The sequence below is a fragment of the Crocodylus porosus genome, unplaced genomic scaffold, assembly GCF_001723895.1.
Source record: "Crocodylus porosus isolate Cpor-Errol unplaced genomic scaffold, CroPor_comp1, whole genome shotgun sequence".
Taxonomy (NCBI): Eukaryota; Metazoa; Chordata; order Crocodylia; family Crocodylidae; genus Crocodylus; species Crocodylus porosus.
In genome coordinates this window covers 202,975,232-202,993,798 of record NW_017728906.1, presented here as the reverse complement: position 1 = coordinate 202,993,798, position 18,567 = coordinate 202,975,232, and the positions used below count along the sequence as shown (strand labels likewise).

At 44.4% G+C, this 18,567-nt stretch overlaps 1 protein-coding gene across 1 annotated transcript in view; it reads right to left on the bottom strand.

The window, feature by feature from the left end:
- The window catches only part of PPME1 (protein phosphatase methylesterase 1), a 52,022-nt gene that overhangs the window by 13,980 nt on the left and 19,475 nt on the right, over positions 1-18,567 (bottom strand). Inside the window, exons 3-6 of the mRNA XM_019530547.1 lie at positions 9,894-9,987; positions 5,949-6,041; positions 3,843-3,900; positions 3,151-3,202 (exon numbers count right to left, since the gene is read on the bottom strand). Of these exons, the coding sequence (XP_019386092.1) occupies positions 3,151-3,202; positions 3,843-3,900; positions 5,949-6,041; positions 9,894-9,987 (297 nt within the window). The remainder of the gene's footprint in view (positions 1-3,150; positions 3,203-3,842; positions 3,901-5,948; positions 6,042-9,893; positions 9,988-18,567) is intronic.

Sequence of the window (18,567 nt, the reverse complement as noted above, 5' to 3'; positions counted from 1 at the left end):
TTTTAAGAAGAGGCTTGATGACTACCCGGCTGGACTCATCTGAGTCCAGTCTTTTCTCCCGCCCAGGTGGGGGGGTCGGACTTGAAGATCTACAAGGTCCCTTCCGACCCTACTTCTATGATTCTACGATAAGCTTAAGAGTGAACTCACTGTTTTCCTTAATAACCAAGGGCCTGCCTAAATGCCCTGACAGGTGACAGTAGACTAAACCATTCAGTTCCAAGGGTTTGAAACACAAAAGGACCCAGCAAGGGAAACATGATGCATTTTCCTGCATAAAAGAATAAATCAGGGTCAGAAAGAGGGCACTCTGCTCAGAACCTCGAACGATGAGACAATCTAACCCTGACCATAGGGCCAACAGATTGGGAATGCAGGAGAGAGGCAAAAAATTATTTCTTTCTGGAGTGTAGGCTGTTTGAGACAGGCACACTGTCTTTATGCCACTCCCAGAAAATACCTAGTACATTGTCTTAGGCCCCCGGCAGACATTAAAATAATGATGCAATTGGGATCAGAAGACTTTTATGGCCCATCCCTAAAACTGCATGTCCTGACACCACATATGTATGGCAAGACATGCAAATGTTTGGGATGGGGCATAAAATACTTTAGATCACAATGGTGTGACTGCCAGGGTAAGACTAGGACCTGGGGCTGCCTCTGGCCTGATCCCATGAATCAGGCCAGGGGCAACTGTGATCCAGACCCTGGGGCTAGCTTGTGCCCAATCCTGAAGCTCAGCTGGGCAGCAAGATCAGGTACAGGGCACCCACTCCCCAGAGATAAGGCTGGCAACAGTCCCAGGACCCAGGGCTGTCTTAGCCAGATGCTGACAGCTGGCTGATTGTCAGCATCAACATTGAACGGCCCTAGGTCCAGTTTTAGACCTGAGGTTGTCCTGACTCGGTGTGAACAATCAGTTGATTGTCAGCATTGGCTAAGGTAGCCCACATCTAGGACATGTGCCATGTATTCAATTAAAAGCACCATACAAGCCATCCACAAAGATGTTCTACACTTTAATGTGGAACATCTTGGGATCATAGAAAAGTAGGGTTAAAAGATACCTCACCAGGTCATCTAGCCCAGTCCCCTGCTCAAGGCAGGATCAACCTTCTTTGAATAAACTACCCCAGGCAAGTGTTTGTCCAACTTGGTCTTGAAAGTTTCCAAGGATGGAGATTCCACCACTCCTCTAGTCAACCTGTTCCAATACTTCACTACCCTCAAAGTCAGAAAGTTCCTCCTAATTTCCAACCTTCATTTCCCCTGCTGCATCTGGAGACCACTACTTCCTAGTCCTGTCCCTTATGCTACAGAGAAAAACCCATCCCCAACCTCTGTCATCACCCTTCAGGTATTTGAAGACTGTGATCAAATTCCCTCTCAGTCTTCTCCTCTACCAACTAAGTAACCCAAGTTCTTTCAAACTTGCTTCATAAGTCTTGCCTTCCAAGCCCCTGAAACATTTGTATTGCTCTGTGCTGGACTCTTTCCAAACTGTCTACCAGCCTTCTTGAAATGTGGGTGGTTTGTGATTTTATTGTGTCACAAATTCCCTGAATGCATGTCCTGTTGCAATGCATGGCTTAATTAACACATTAATAGTGCTATAAATGTGACATCTGCAAAGGCCCTTTATCAACATTCTTACACTGTACTTGTCATTGTAGTGATCTGAGACCCTGCAAGTGCAATACAATAATATTATTGTATATTATAATATTATTATTTATTATTCAATCAATAACAAACTATTGTTCACAAAAACAGCAAAGAATTTCTTGCAAATAAAAGCAGTGAAAAGTGGCCATCTTGGCTGAAAGTATTTGCCAAAGGATCTGGAAGTCCAGTTGTATCTAATGCATAAAATACCAACAAGCAAGACTGATTTATTAGTCTTCTCTCCATGCCTACCACTGATGCTGATTTAAGGTAAGAACAAAAAATGTTACTTAAGGATTATGAAACTGAAAAGTTAGCTCTGAAATTTAAAAGGTGAATGCAGATAGCTTTCCAATCCATTTCTAGGAGGCGAGGCGCATTTAAAACTAAAGGAAGCCTATTTGTTTCTATGTAAGCGCTGCTCCAGATCTGAAAAATGATCACTACATATGGCATCTCCTCAGGACACTAGCACACACCTCAGGAGCTGATGAGTTATAAGCAGCAGCAATAAGGTGCACAATAAGTCAACATATATTTCACAGATGGCCTCCTTGGAACAAGCCGTGAGAGACAGAGAGGGTTACAATGTCCTTCAGCAGTAGTTAGAAGAATCTCTGGATATAATATAGTACTTTAAGGGGTAGGAAATTGCTTTTCTTATACCTTATTCAAAGATGGGTTTGCATTCAAAAGCAAGTCACTACAGTTTGATTAATCAGCTTTCTCTGTGCCTGTAAGTATCATATATATATTCTTGATGCAACGGTTCTGGATAGGCCATGAGTCATACTCAGCCTTCACCCAAGGGAAAGAAAACCAACCCACATTACAATGAATCAAAAAGCATTATTCAAAGTGACAAGTATTTTTCTCTTTAGTTTAAGTTATGCACAGTACACCCAGACAGTATATAAAGCAGGGCAATATAAAAGCAAGATCCTTCGCTGATGTAACTCAGCGTTTTGTGCGTTTCTAATGGAAAGAGATGGAAAAAATGTTAATGAGTAAACAACAATACCAAACTGCTGATTAGCTTTAACTGTAATCAGCCTGTAAACTCTAATTAGAAAACTGCTAATATAAGCCTACTGCACTGCAAATTTTAAACATTAATAACTTTTAAGCCACCCAAGGACTTTTCAGAGCAGCAAGATGGATAAAACGCATCAAATCTGAAGTATCCATTGTCAACTGCTGGAGTTAGGAATACAATTTCTGGCCAAACTGTTTTTACTTAAACCTTCCAAAACAGAAGAGGTAGAAACATCTAAAAGAGGGGTACATTAGAATGCAATGCAAAACTTCATTTAAATTCTAAGGCTTCCTTATGCAACTGCAGCAAGACATCTCTTCATAAAAGAGAAATCAAAGGTGGATAAAAACTAGATGAGACAGAGCAAAAAAAAAAAAAAGAGGAAAGCGAAGATTTGGGAGAAGCCAATAAGCAAAAGGCTAAGATAAATATACGACTTTCCATACTTCGCCATTGTTTCTGCAGACAGGTCTTCAGGATTCCGGACTTTGGTTTCACCTGCAAAAAAAAACCCAACAAAAGATAAGAGATGTGATTTACAAACCAAATAACCAACCTTCAGACTCGTCAAAACTTACTGAAACAGCAGGGTAAAGTTTAAAGCTTTTCTGTATACATTAGCCAGGTAAACTAATAGCATATTATATTACCTCTTCAGAGTCAACATGGATAGTTTCATGAACCCTAATACTTTAAGTTAGGGAAACAGCAACTTTAACCTGTGTGAAGACCATTTATTAGCAACTTACTTTGACTGTGGAAACACTCTAGTTCCATATGCTGTGAATTGTTCACAAACATCCCCCACCCCACCAGAAAATATCAGACCCTGACGATCACAGTGTGCACAACGAACCAGACAAGAGCACTGCATGCAGGGCCATGGCATCTCCACGTCTCTGTGAGGCATGAGATCAGCTGCTAGGCTTCTTACTGAACCTATTTTTGGGGTCCAGTTAGTTCCCCACCTCCCCATCTTTCCTAGCCATGTTTTCATGATGACTTTTCAAGCTACCATTAATTTGTCAGAGATGGGGGAGAGGAAATTAATCTGTTTTAATGTAAATGCAAATATAAAAACAAAATAAATACAAATATACTGGAACACAAATTTGATTTTTAGATTGAACTAACTTACCATGACCTCTGAGATCTAAAGCCACGATCCTACACTGAATCCTGTTAATGATCGCAGACTGCAAGAAGGGACAAAGATTATAAGTGGCAAAACATGACACCTCATTGAGAAACAATCTTCAAAACATTAAATAATTTAACACAAGAAAAGCAAAGATGAGGTGATAAAAAAAATTCAGTGTCTAAAATTCCTGAAACAGCATTGGCAAGCTACAGCAAGATCCAGAGAGAAAAAGTAAAGCACCAATATTTGGTAGAAGCGCTTCTGATGTTAGCAAAACCACCAGGTTGGTTTTTTTTGTCTGTTTGTTTTTAACATTACTCGATAGATCATCAACAGCAGCACTACACTGCGAACTGGGCAAACAAGAAATCATGTCTACCAGTAGGCCTTGTTTTCAGATCCGTAATAAGAGCTTAAAACACAATAATAGCATGAGGCACACCCCTCTCCTTGCAAAACCACTACTGGTTCCAAAATTAGCCTCAGCTTCACAGTAGGTAAAAAGATGTAACAGCTGCTTTGCAGCAGAGTCACTTCACTCTAAAAGAATGGAATTTTACAGTAATGCTGAAATCCACAAAATTATGTATCCCCTCACCCCTCCTTTTTCCAATAGTAACAAACAATGATGCTTTTTAAAGCAACTCCAGACCGCAATAAGATTATATCTCATTATTTGTTCCTGGCGTCTACATTTACATACGTTATTTCAGGCATCATGGTGATTAAGCAGCGTTCTGTGTTGAAAAGAAAGCATTTGTGTTGGAAAAATCAATTACTGATTGACTGGTAACGTTCGCTGAAAAATTCTTAGCAGAAAGAACAGCAAAAGAGCCTCTGAACTGATGGGAAGAACTGTGAGTTGCATGGATTTACTGCTTCAGGCCTTATAGCAGTCAGTCTTAGCAACTGGTATCCTGTGAACTAGCTTGTGGATGTGGGGTATTGGCAGCGTTTGGTAATGGGCTGGGTTCAGCAGCCCCTCTCCCTGTGCTCCCATGGGAAGATGCCGCAGTGGTGGGCAGATCCTAGCACCAGCCTTCCTCTGACCTGAGCTGGACTGTTACAGCCGGCAGCCTGAAAAGGTTAGAGACTGCTGCTTTGTAGACTTGAAGAGGAGAATCTCACCCTCTCTCTGATGCAGAGACTGGCCGTGAGACTGCTCTTGGAAATGAGCTCCTTCTGATTAAGGAATCTTGTTTCCTTTCCTCTGGCCCACTTGATATTAAAAGTGACCACAAGTACCACTGTCTAAAGAACTGTTGAAGCCAAAAGTCAATGATTTAAATTATTCAAGTTGCAGCAAGGGAGATTTAAGTTGGGGATTAGGAAAAAAACTGTCTTACTAGGATGGTGGAGCACTAGATCAAGTTACCTAGAGAGGTGGTGGACTCTCCATCCTTGGAGGTTTTTAAGGCCCGGCTTGACAAAGTCTTGGCTAGGATGATCTAGTTGAGGCTGGTCCTGCTTTGAGCAGGAGGTTGGACTAAATGTGACCTCCTGAGGTCCCTTCTAAGCCTCATTTTCTATGATTTGAGATCAGCCTGGAACCCTGGTGTGAAACCATATAAAAAAAAAAAAGGAAGCATGAAGTTAGGCCACGAAACCTGCTCTGACTGACAACCCCAAGTCCTTTCTTGCAGGGTTTCTCAATGTCCTTCTGGATCACATTTCAGGCCGGTCATAACTGGTCACCAAAGCAAGTTTCAAGATGGGAAGAAAAAAAGGGAAACTTAAAACTTCAGAGAGGGATAACATTTTGTCATATCTTCTCATTGCTTGTGGAAAGGCCACAATAAATTGGCTAGATGATGACTGGCAAGGTCCTGAGACCTCAGGTCAGAAGTGTGATGGGTGTTGCTTTGAGTAAGTTCTAGTCATATCTGCTGGAGATTGCTGGGCCAGTTCTCACCTAATACTGGCTAACTGTGATAAGGATTCCCAGCCCTTTAAGTCAAGCACAGCAGCAGATAACAGGATAAAGAGAGATCTTTCTGAATTAGTTTTGCTCTGCTGAACAGGGCTTCATCTTTTTTGGTCCTTCCTGGATGGAGAGACAGCAGACAGCATTGGTACATTACATTTCTACGTTCAGAGACTTACTGTAAACACAGCCCAGGAGAGTGCAGAATGGCCTCCTCCATGCAACAGGAGCAAGACCGGGCCCTCCGATCCACTTTTGTAAATTCGAAAAGTGTACGAACAGTTAAGGACCATGGTCTGTAACAAACTTACTTGAAACAATGAATGGCAGCACTTCATTACCACCTGTGGACAAAGACCCCCAACTCTGCCTTTTGCTCAGCTTTAGTTATGCCTGTGAAAACCTATTGAAGACAAAGTTTAACCCATTTTACCCTGTAGCATTCATCATTGTAGAATTGCTTCTCCTTCATCCCCCATTTCCCCAGCACTTCAGAATCTATTATATTGTACACTCTCATGTACAACATGAATATAACACACACACACACGGTTTTTGAGGGGCAGAATAAAAAACAAAAAATATTCTTCCAGAGTTATGGCTGCATAGGGCAGGGACAGAGCCTAATCTTCAGTTGACTGACCGTCCCTTCCCTACTTAACTAAAGCTGAAACCCTACCTGCTGCTGGAGACTGGTTTCTATGGACAGATCTATTATCTATAGGTAGGGCTAGGATTCAGAAAGACCTTGACAAATTGGAGGATTGGATCAAAAGAAATTTCATGAGGTTCAAGCAGGACAAGTGCAAATTCCTGTACTTAGAACAAAACAATCCCATGCACTACTGGCTAAGCAGCAGCCTTGTCGAAGACGACTTGGGGGTTACAGTGGATAATAAAATAAATAGGGGCCAACAGCATTTGTTGCCAAGAAGGCTAACAGCATACTGGGCTGCATTAGTAGGAGCAATGCCAGCAGATCAAGGGAAGTGATTCTTCCCCTCTATTTGGCACTGGTGAGGCTACACCTGCAGTACTGTCATTTGCCCCCACTTCCCCACTGCCCAAAAGGATGCGGAGAAATTGGAGAGCGTCCAGTAGAGGGGAACATAAATGGCTTGGGGGCTGGGGCACATGACCTGTAAGGAGAGGCTGAGGGAACTGGGTTTATTTAGTCTGGGGAAGAAAAGACTGAGGGGGGATTGAAGTTGGGTTTGAAAGAGGATGGAACTGGACAGTTCTCAGTGGGGGCAAATTGCAGAACAAGAAGCCATGGGCTCAAGCTGCAGCAAGGGAAGTTGAGGTTAGATGTTAGGGGAAAAATTCTTGTGAGGAGGGTAGCGAAGCACTGGAACAGGCTCCCCAGAGATTGTAGAATCTCCATCCTTGGAAGGTTTCAAGACCCGGCTAGACAAAGCCTGGCTGGGGTGAGATAGTTGTGGATGATCCTGCTTTGAGCAGGAGGTTGGACTAGGTGTGGCCTCCTGAGGACTCTTCAAACTGTAATTTTTTATGAATTTACCTTTTTTCAACATAGAATTAAAGCGTTTCCAGGCGTGTGAAATAGGAGGAGAAAGACCAGGAGCAGACAGTAAAAATGCCCTAAGAAAGCTTAGCTAAATTAGTGGAACATTGAGACTATTACTAGAAGAAATGATTGGAGTAAAAAAAACAATGAGCCATTAAATCAAAGGACTCCCTCAGCTGCCTCAATAGTAATACAACACTTGCTGCACTGTGGAGAAAGAATCAAAACAGGGTGCTTCTATCCCAGGCAGAACATCACTTTCCCTGTTCACTACATGCACCTTAATTTGTGCGGGGCTGACTTTCGGGGAAAGGTGTGTGTTTATGTAAGAAAGGATGGTATTCCTTGTATCCTGATTAAATGTTATCCTCCCCACAGAAACAGTAATTGCATAAATCAAATAAAGCATGTTCATAAGAAGAAACACTGCAGGTAAAACCTAGGAATGCTCAGGGCACTGTTGGGACCAACTTTTCTTTCATTGAAAATATTTTGCCATTACTAGATATCACAAGCCAGGGCAGACAAAACCTTTCGAGGCAATAAGATTATCTGGAATCCAGGAGTTTGCACAGTCTCCAAAACTATTCATTCCGTAGGTCTTAATGACTTTGCCTCCTTTTTTAAGAGTCTGGATATTCCACTAATCAAACTATCCTTTCTTCTGCAATTCTGCTGCCTGTTAGCTCCTCCTGGTAAAGCAGCTTTTCAAAGCTCTGCAGACTGCTTTTTAAATTCTAGCTAAAAGCGTTAATTCATGCATGGAAATCTTAACTCAGGTGAGTATCAACTCAGGTGTGGAAATAACTTCCAGTGAAACACTGGATGCACTGCCAAAATGCTCAAGAAGGCTAAATTCTGTTTTATGAACCTGAAAGAGACATGTACATTTAATTCTAATGACTGCAAGACTAATGAAACAACAGCTTTTGATTACTTTTTACCTTGTTTTTTTATACAGGACTTACGAAATAGCCACATAGATAATGCACATTCCAATAAAGTTACATTTGTTTTTGCTTCAGCCTTAAACTAAATAATATAGCCTTGGGACCCTGGCTCATTGGCAAAGTTTCTAGTGTCTTTTTAGCTGGAGAAAAAATTGTGTGTTTTGTTATATATAAATGAGGCCCCATACAATCTACGCCGCCTTTTTTCAAAATCCTAGATCTGCCCATGAACAAATTAGGTGAGCAGAGTTCAAAATGGTACATTTTATTACTCTAAAGCACCATGCACATTTCTGGCACTACAGAATGAATTCATGAAGACTCTGAATTAAAATTTGGCTTTGAATCAGCTTAGAAAGGATTTGCTTCTCTCTCTCACTTTGCAGCTAATGTATATATGCATAAAAATATGCAGCTGTTTAAAGGACATGGCTATGTAATTTAGATCCTTATCCTGAGAAACATTTAAATCAAGCTAATTTTTCAAGTCCAATTTGGAGAAACACTACTTTGTATGTCAACAGCATCTCTGACTCCAGGCCCTTGAAGATCTTTACCAATCTTCATGATTTAATTGCTTATCTCATCCTAAGAGATGCACATTATCCCCTTTTTACGACTGGGGAAAGAGGTAAAGAACTCAGGGGTCCTTATTTGTAGGCTATGTTTTTATTACTCTTCCTTTTGGAAGGTTTCCACAGAAGCTGAATGGCTCAAGGGATTTCTGAGAGTTGGCCCAATTAACTTCTTGGCTTTCATTGGAGAGCCTTGAGCCAGCCAGTTCTGTACAGAGTAGGCAGCAGAATAGGGCAAGGGGCTCCAGGAATACAGCGACCCAAGCATCTTAAGCGGCCTTTAGATTTCTGGAGCCCCAGAGAAGATCTTTATTCCAGGAGAGCACGGAGGAAGTCCTGGAACCTCTCAATCCATACCTGAATTCCTTCGCTTTCTAGAAACAGCAATCTCTCATTCCCAATTATGCAGAGGAATCACTCGCCTATAAAGTGAACGTGCCAGAGGGTAAGAAGAGTGCAGTTTCCCTTCATGAGAAGTAGATGATTTGCCCAGAGACATTTGGAGCTAATGAAATGGAGAGCCTCACATGCCTGGCCTCTATTGTCCTAGACCAGAAAACATGCTGAATATACTTCTCTCGTGCAGCTCTGCTGCAACTTCTCTTTGAGCCCATCACAGCATGGGCTGAACAGTACTAACCATACTAAGAGGTGGTGAACTAGGCTGATGTGGACCTACCTGCATTAGGAAAGGTCATCTCATCACCAAGAACTGAACTGATCATTAACTTGTTTTTGCATATTGGGATTTGACTCCAGAGCTTCAAGAGGTGAAAACCTAGTGCATTCAGGTACTGTATTACCCAGGCTCTGCAGGCACTGTTTTATATCCTCTACCAAACTAAGAAACCAGCAGCAAGAGGGCAGCCTTACTAGATATACCAAGAGCAGGCACATTAGCTATTGCCTCAGGCAATGAAAATGATCAATGCAAATAAGAAGCAGAAGGAGAGGGGAACAATGGGGGGGGGCGCGCTGGGTTTTTTTGTTTGTTTTTTTTAAAAAAGCACCCTCTTTAATAAGTTCCAACATACATGGACACTGAAAACCACCCAACCTGAAAAAGGATATATCCTTGCCAGTTTCATTTTCAACCACCACGTCTTCCATAGATTCAAAGTACTGGCTCCACGGAACTGGGGAAAAGTCTCGCTTCCTTCCAGGGCTGAAAAATAACATTTTTTTAAAAATTAGATTGCAGGCATTTTAAAATGTTTCTCTGAAAACCTCAAAACGTCATGGCTACACATATTTAATAAGGCACAGGTATACTACCAAGCAGTTTAAGACAGAAAGCAAAGTATACTTTATAACTAATTTGTCCATAGCCACAGTCTTTACAGGTCCATAGTTATTACCTGATCCTTTTTTCTCCCCTCCCTTCAAATTTTTGAGCAAACAACAAGGAAACAGAGAAGTGTGGAGGCTGCAACTACGAGAATAATTTTCCCAATAAGCAACACTGAACAGCACTTGATGAAGCCAAGGACTTTAGTTACTACGTAGAGGTCAGACTCTAGCCTTGATGTTGCTTTTAAGTTTGCCACCAACATCAGTCAGAGCTCCACTGCTGACGCACAGTAATATGCGGTCCTCATTTTATGCCATGATTAAAGGTGGAACTGAACATCAGCTTGATGCTGCTGCCTTGAATGGCAAAGTTGCAGCTACTCAGCAAGGTCAGTAATCTAGCATGGTTTGTGCATGAAGAGATTCAGTATCTAATAAAAATCAACAGCTAAGAGCAGAGCTAACTACCAGCTCCTCCTGTTTTATTGTGCAGTTAGTTCCAGAGAGGATTATCTAAAAGCAGAACACAAGTTTCATTGTGGCTGAGCAGTGAGTACAGAAACTATAGAGAGAAAGCTAAATATAGTGAGGCTTGCAGGGACTCACCTACCTATTAGCATGACGGGGAACAGAACAGCGAAATCCCCAGGAGGATACTTTATAGAAAGGAGGTTTTTGTTTTGTTTTTTTAATAAAACACAGGTTTCCTGGTATCCACTGCAAGAACTGAAAAAACCACTTGGATGTGTGTGCAAACAGACCTTGCATACAAATGCTGGCAGTAGGGTGCTGCAAAGGCAGGGTGTCCCAAAGGCTGCACCACGAGAGTGACAGAAGCATGCTGTGAGATCCCATGTGAGGGGGTAAATGCTCTCCTCCCTTGTCTGGCACCCTGCGCCTGGCTCAGATACTCCACGGTTGCTTGCTGCCACTGCTGCTGCCTACCCCTGCACCTAGGCAGCCCTGTGCCCCCCTCCCATAACCCCAACAATGTGCTCTGCTGGAAGGAGGCAGACGCAGACAGAACCTCAGTTTGCAGCCCAGCTCGTCCCCTCCGCTCTCGCCGTTCTCCCAGGCTGGCAGGAAGAACTACATGGGTGCTCACTGTAGCGAGAGACCCTGCAGAAGGCGCATCAACAGTGGGGCCTACCCTTGTCCCCCAAGACACAAATCAGTGGCCAGGCAGGGGCAGAGAGTTGAAAGAGGATGGCACAGAAGGGTAAAGTCCTGCCCCCACCATCCTTAAGTGGCACCAGATAGATCAGCGATTCTCCATTTTTAAACTCAAGGTCCCACTCCAAAACTTTTCTGAATTTAGATCCATCTCAGTGACTTTCACCTTGGGGTGCTACAAAATTCAGAAAGATTGTGGAGTTATGTTTTCTAATAGTACATCTCAGCACCGAGATAATTCCTCTGGCAGGGGAATGGAAAGTGTTACATATTTTGATGTACGTGGAAAAGGTGGGGGTGTAAGAGAAGTGTGGGGAATCTGGTCAGTGCATGGCGTGTAGTATAGAATCAGAGCTGGAAGAAACCTAACGGGGTCATCTAGTCCAGTCCCCTGCCCAAGACAGAGTCATCCCTGACTAAACCATCCCAGCCAAATGCCTGTTTAACTAAACCCATCAATAAGAGCTTCACAAACTGCCCTTCTCATGCTACTGGGAGCGTTATCACACATGCAGCATAGGTGTATCCAAGAATAGCAAAGTAAAATCAAGTTGTCTCACCTAAATAGCATAGGTGAAGGGACATCACAGAGGTACTTTGTATGGGCACCTGTACACACCACCGGATTTAAACCTCATTAAATTAAATAAGTTTACAAAATTTATGCTCATTTATTCTGGGGCGTCACATCAGTGTTTGCACGCACTAGGTTTTTGAACAAATTAAGCCTGGTTCCCAGCTGGTGCCACAGGAGAGCAGGACGGTCCAGCACAGGCCCCCCAGCCCAGGGTCACCACCCACCTGTGCCCTGTCACACAGCTGTGGAAGCAGGGAGCTGGCAAACGACACAAGGGGAAAAAAAATAGAAGCAATTCAAAGGGGTGAACTACAAAAAAGTTGCAGAGCCATCTAGTAGGAAAAGAGGCTCATTACATATCTGAGTGCTTTTGTGGTTGCATGCAACGAATCCACAGACACAATGCTTTAATTTCTGGTGAACCAAACTAAACTACATCTGAGTAGTTTTACTTTAATATACCAGAAAGACTTTTAAAGAGTCTGGAAAACAAACTCATGCAAACAGTTATGCTGTTGCAGCACAAGAAAGGGCAAAAAATGTTGCATGTACAAACGCCCAATATGAATGGGTGTTTGTGTCCTAAAGCTTGCAAAGAAAATTTGTTTCCAACTATTTGAGTTGGTCTAATAAAAGATATCAGATTTACCCAAAGAACCTTGTCTGCCTATGTCCTTAGACCAACATGACTACAACCTATGCCCCCAGATGTATTTAAATCAGCTGGTCCTGACAATCTCCACCCCAGAGTGCTGAGGGAATTAGCAGAGGTCATTGCAGGACCCCTGGCACGGCTTTACAAGCACTCAAGGTGCTCTGGTGTGGTGCCAGAGGACTGGAAGAGGGCCAATGTGGTTCCCATTTTCAAAAAAGGGAGGAAAGGACCAAGGAAACTATAGGCTAGTCAGTCTTACCTCAATCCTGGGTAAGCTCTTTGAGAGAATTATCCTGGCACATCTCCGCGAGGGACCAGCAGGGAAGGTTATGCTCAGAGGCAACCGGCATGGGTCCATTAGAGGCAGGTTCTGTCAGACCAACCTGGTGGCCTTCTATGACCAGGTCACAAAATCCTTAGACGCAGGTATTGGGGTGGACATAGTCTTTCTGGACTTTAGGAAGGCCTTCGACACCATCTCTCACCCCATTCTTATTAAAAAACTAGGGGACTGTGGAGTCGACACCTACACAGTCACATGGGTCACTAACTGGCTGCTGGGCTGCACCCAGAGAGTGGTGATGGAAGGGTCCTATTCAACCTGGAGGGATGTGGGCAGTGGGGTCCCCCAGGGCTCCGTCCTCGGGCCCGCACCGTTCAACTTCTTCATCGGTGACTTGGACGAGGAGGTAAAAAGCACCCTGTTCAAATTTGCTGATGACATTAAAATGTGGGGGGATGTGAGCACCCTAGAAGGGAGGAATAGGCTGCAATCAGACCTAGGCAGGTTACAGGGGTGGGCAGACGAGAACAGGATGGGTTTCAACACTGACAAGTACAAAGTGATACACCTGGGGAGGAAGAACCAGCAGCAGACCTACAGGCTGGGGAACTCCCCTCTTGCCAGCACAGAGGCAGAAAATGATCTTGGAATCATCATCGATGCCAAAATGAACATGGGCCAGCTATGTGGGGATGCAATCAGGAAGGCCAACCATACCCTGTCATGCATCCACAGATGCATCTCAAGCAGGTCCAAGGAGGTGATCCTCCACCTCCATGCGACACTGGTCAGGCCACAGCTGGAGTACCGCGTCCAGTTCTGGGCACCGCACTTCAGGAGGGATGTGGACAACATGGAGAGGGTCTAGAGGAGGCCCACTCGCATGGTCAGGGGGCAGCAGCGTAGGCCCTATGAGGAGAGGCGATGGGACCTGAACCTGTTCAGCCTCCACAAGAGAAGACCAAGGGGGGAATCTAGTGGCCTGTTACAAACTAGTCAGAGGGCACCAGCAGGCACTGGGGGAGTCCCTGTTCCCCCAAGCGCTACCAGGAGTAACCAGGAATAACGGTCACAAGCTGGCAGAGGGGAGATTTAGGCTAGATATCAGGAGGCGCGACTTCACGGTCAGGGCAGCTAGGACCTGGAGCCAACTTCCAAGAGAAGTGGTGCTGGCTCCTACCCTGGGGGTCTTTAAGAGGAGGCTAGATGTACATCTTGCTGGGGTCGTTTGACCCCAGTACCCTTTCCTGCCATGGCAGGGGGTTGGACTCAATGATCTGCTCAGGTCCCTCCTGACCCTACAAACTATGAAATCATCTTTCAAACATTTAACGTGCTCTTGTTGATAAATGGAGTATTCTGCAACAAAGCACTCCGTTACCAAGACATCAGTCTAACATCATATTCCTCAGTCTCTCTTGGGGATGCCTGCCACAACTTCTGTTATAGGAGTGAAAAGAACTCTTCAATGACAGGCCCACATAATGTGCATGTTTCAAGACATCAGCAGAACATGTGACTGTGAAGCCTAAGGGAGTACAGGCACTGGCAGTGCAAGATTAAATTTGTTCTAGGCTGCAATAAAATGTTCAGTGCCTTATGTCCAACTCCTCCCCTCCCAATCCCCTTTTGTAGTTACCCTGGGGATGACAACCTGCCAGTTGAGAGAGACTGCTTCAGCTCTTCCCTTCCAAAAAGCAAGTGCTTGGCCAATGGAATGATCCAACTGGTTGACTATTCCTAGGTGTTTAATAGCCCATATCACGTTACCCACTGGGGAACAAAGGCCCAGAAAGCGGATTTTACTTCACAGTTCAATAACTGGCACAACCTCTACCCAGCACTGTGCAACAGAGTATTGTCATGCGTAAGCCATCCTTCACCCATCTCAGCAATTCATAAGGTATCTGGTGCAAGTGTAGCCTCTAGCTCACATACATGGTCTGCAGAGACTCCTAAGCAATGACAGTGCCCATCAGCTTAATATACAAGTGACTCCCTCTTCTGAAGCTGTTTTATTCCATAGAGAGGGATGAGATGCATCAGCCAGGCAGCTTGACCCACTGTCAACCCTGGGGAATCTTCTGCATGGCTAGAAGAGAATGGCCTCCTGGGAGGACAATTCAGCTCTTTAATCACATTGAAGGATGAAATGAAGTCCACCAGCACCCAGATCACTCAACTGGGAAAGAGAAAGGGCAGCTCCTTTCTGATACAGGCTCACCTCCTCTCCCTGACTATGGACTGCAGCTCCTTTCATCTCTGCTCAGCTGGCAAAGGGTAGTCAGCCCATACCGTCCCCTGAAGAAGGTGGTTTGAGTATGCCAAACACTGGAGGGGAGGATGTTCCTCAGTACAGCACAGTTTACACGTTAAAAGATTCTCTCTCTATGTTAACTGGGAACTTAGCTGTACTCATGGCCCCTTTCGCTCCTTCACCCCCACCCCTTATGTCACCACCGTCAATGAAAGATTCTGCAGTCAAAACTTAGTGCTGACAATGCTGTTCATGAAGAGAACAATGTCCAACTTATGGGTTTTATTTAGGCAAAGCCAAACGAGGCATAGTTTTATTGACAGTGATAAGAGCAGGCAAGATGAGTAACAGTGCACCATTTTTAACAGTCTTTTTTTGCACTTCAGCTCTTACGAGGGAGGGCAAGCAGCACAGAATATTAAAATGAAATATCTGCTCGCTCACAGTTAGATGCAAAAAAATTCCCTGGTGAAGCCAGCAAGTTTCTGCAGAAGCTCAGGCTTCATTAGAAAAAGCTGGGGTTGTGGGAAAGACAGGGGGAGGAAATAGAAAGGCAAACTGAGGTTTAGTAAAACCTAAAATCTTTTTTCCCTTCCTATTACTAGAATGAATTACATGCCCCACCCCAGCCCATGTTCTATATTCCTTCCTCCTGATTTGCAAACAGCATTTCCTACCAAGCTTGAACTAATAAGGTGAAAAGTCATGCATTCTTTGTGAACAAGCCAATGCTTGATCTTTTTTATTGCTTTGGCTTAATCTCATTTTCTAAAATGGGCCAAACTGGGTGCATAGGTGTAGCAGGAACTGAACTGATATAGCTGATGTTCATTGAATCATAGAAATCGGGTCAGAAGGGACCTTGTAGATCTTCAAATCCAACCCCTTGCCTGGACAGGAGAAAAACTGGGGTCAAATGATCCCAGCTAGGTAGGCATCAAGCCTCCTCTTAAATACCCACAGGGTAGGAGCCAGCACCACTTCCCTTGGAAGTTGGCTCCAGATCCTAGCCGCCCTGACTGTGAAATAGTTCTTATGGATGTCTAATCTAAACCTCCTCTCCAACAACTTGTGGCCGTTATTCCTTGTTATGCCAGGGGGGCGCTTGGGGAAACAAGGTCTCCCCTAAACCCTTCTGGTCCTCCCTCGTGAGTTTATAGACGGTCACCAGGTCCCCCCTCAGCCTTCTCTTGTGGAGGTTGAACAGGTTCAGGTCCTGCAGTCTCTCATTGTAGGGTCTGCCATGTTGTCCCTGGATCATGCGAGTGGCCTCCTCTGGACCCTCTCAATGTTGTCCACATCCCTTCTGAAGTGGGGTGCACAGAACTGGACACAGTACTCCAGCTGTGGCCTGACCAGTGTCACAGACAGGGGGAGGATCACCTCCTTGGCCCTGCTAGAGATGCACCTGTGGATGCATGCATGACAAGGTGCGGTTAGACCTGCCAACCGTGACCTCACATTATTGACTCCAAGATGAACATGGGCTGACAATGACTGCAAGATCCCTTTCTGCCTCCATGCTCTCAAGAAGGGAGTTTCCCATCTTATAAGTGTGTTGCTGGTTACTACTGCCCAAGTAGTAACATGTTAACATAGAGTGTAATAGTAGTGAAATGTAACCATGTTAGTTTTGTCCTGTAAGCAACTTGAAAACTCCATTGTGTATACTTTTGCTTGACATACATAAATGAATTCTGTATGCCCTTTTTTGAATGAATGTATGTGAAAGGGTAAATGGTAAGAGAATGGCATAGAGATGGGAAAAAAAGATTTAACAGTTTATGCGAGCAACAAGGCACCAAATTCAAGTTACTAAAGTTACAGTCAGTAAACTAATTAATGGATGGCTGAAGAATCCTTTTGAGGCCTAGGGCACACAGGAGATAACAAGGAGTCAGAATGCACACATCCTGCCAGATGGGCAGCAAGGACACTCCAAGGCCGAGATGCCAACTTTTATGACCAAATTGACCTCAGGGTGAGACAAGCCGAAGACAGATGTGGAACAACTGCAAAAACAGAAGCTGGGTATGGAAAAACCCCAAAGCACTGAAAAAAAGGATGTCAATCCCTATAAAAGAGGACTTTGAAAATGCCAAGTTGGGTGAGCCTCTCTCTCAACTGCTGTTTCTTTGAAGCACAGGTGCATCTGTTCCACCTCACTCCGAAGCTGCTATCTACAGGATCTTTTTCTCTCGCAATAAGGCCTGGGCCAGCCACCCAGTGCCATTATTGAACAACTGCTGCTGGTAACTATAATGTCTGAATGGAATGGTTGTTGTGTGTTTGTCTGTGTGTAATGATGTGCATGATGATTTGGGTCCGTCTATATGAGCGGTGTCTGAATCTCTATGTTTAATTCATATAATCAATAAATGTGGCATTTCGTCTTATCCCACTTTATAAAGTCTCACTCCTGATTTGGCCATTGGAATTTAAAGTAACGTAGGCTGGTCTCTCCTTGATGGTCCTGCCAGGCATATCTGTGAATGGCTGCTCATTCCAACTCTGTAACAGGGAACAAGGGCCAGACTGAGGGATTTGAACCTTTTTAGCAGACAGTGACTTCAAATCATAGAATCACTGAACATTAAGGTTGAAAGGGACCTCAGGAGGTCACCTAGTCCAACCCCCTGCTCAAAGCAGGACCATCCCCAGCTATATCATTCCAGACAAGGTTCTGTCTAGGTAGGTCTTCAAAACCTCCAAGGATTTGCTGGTGTTCATGTTTATTTTAAGCAGAGAGCTGTGTTGTGGCTACAGGGGTGTTTTGGAGGCCAAGCAACAGGGTGCCTGGGACACGCTGTGCCTTGAGACCTGCACTGCAAAGGACTGCAAGGAGCTGAGGTCTGAGACAGTGGGCAAGGGCTGAAGGTCTCAAAATAAAACGGCCAAAGCTGAGAAGGCTGAAACCCAAGAAAGGGATTAAAGCCCAAGGAGCTGAGTTTAATCAGAGACCCCACAGAACTGTGACTGAGTGACACCTGTGAAGCATGGGTGTGGCTATGGGGGAGGCTGGAAGCCACAATTAAGATTTACAGGCTGCTACATAAGCCACCAAGGCACAGGATCTTAAGCTGCCAAGCGAGCCAGAGAGAATGGAAGGGAGTAGGGTTGACCACGAGCTGACCTTGGAATTGTGCTAGAGTCCCATGGCACCAGATTCACGCCTCCCACCCAAGGCACTGACAGGCAGCCTCCCACAATATGCACAGAATCACTGAAAATGGGGGGTTGGAAGGGACCTCAGGTTGTCACATCTAATCCAACCCCCTGCTCAAAGCAGAAGCAGGTCCAGTGACATCCACTCAGATGCCATCAAGGCATGGCAGGAAAATAAAAGGGAAAAAACCCTAGGGTTGTGGAAGGCTACAGGCTCAGTCTGCCACAAGCTGAAGTAGCTCAAGCCACTTCCAGGCTGAGCCCATCACAAACCAGTAAGTAGAGGAAAGAAAAAAAAAAAAAAAAAAATGTGCTCGGAACAATCCAACGCCTTCACAGCCTGAG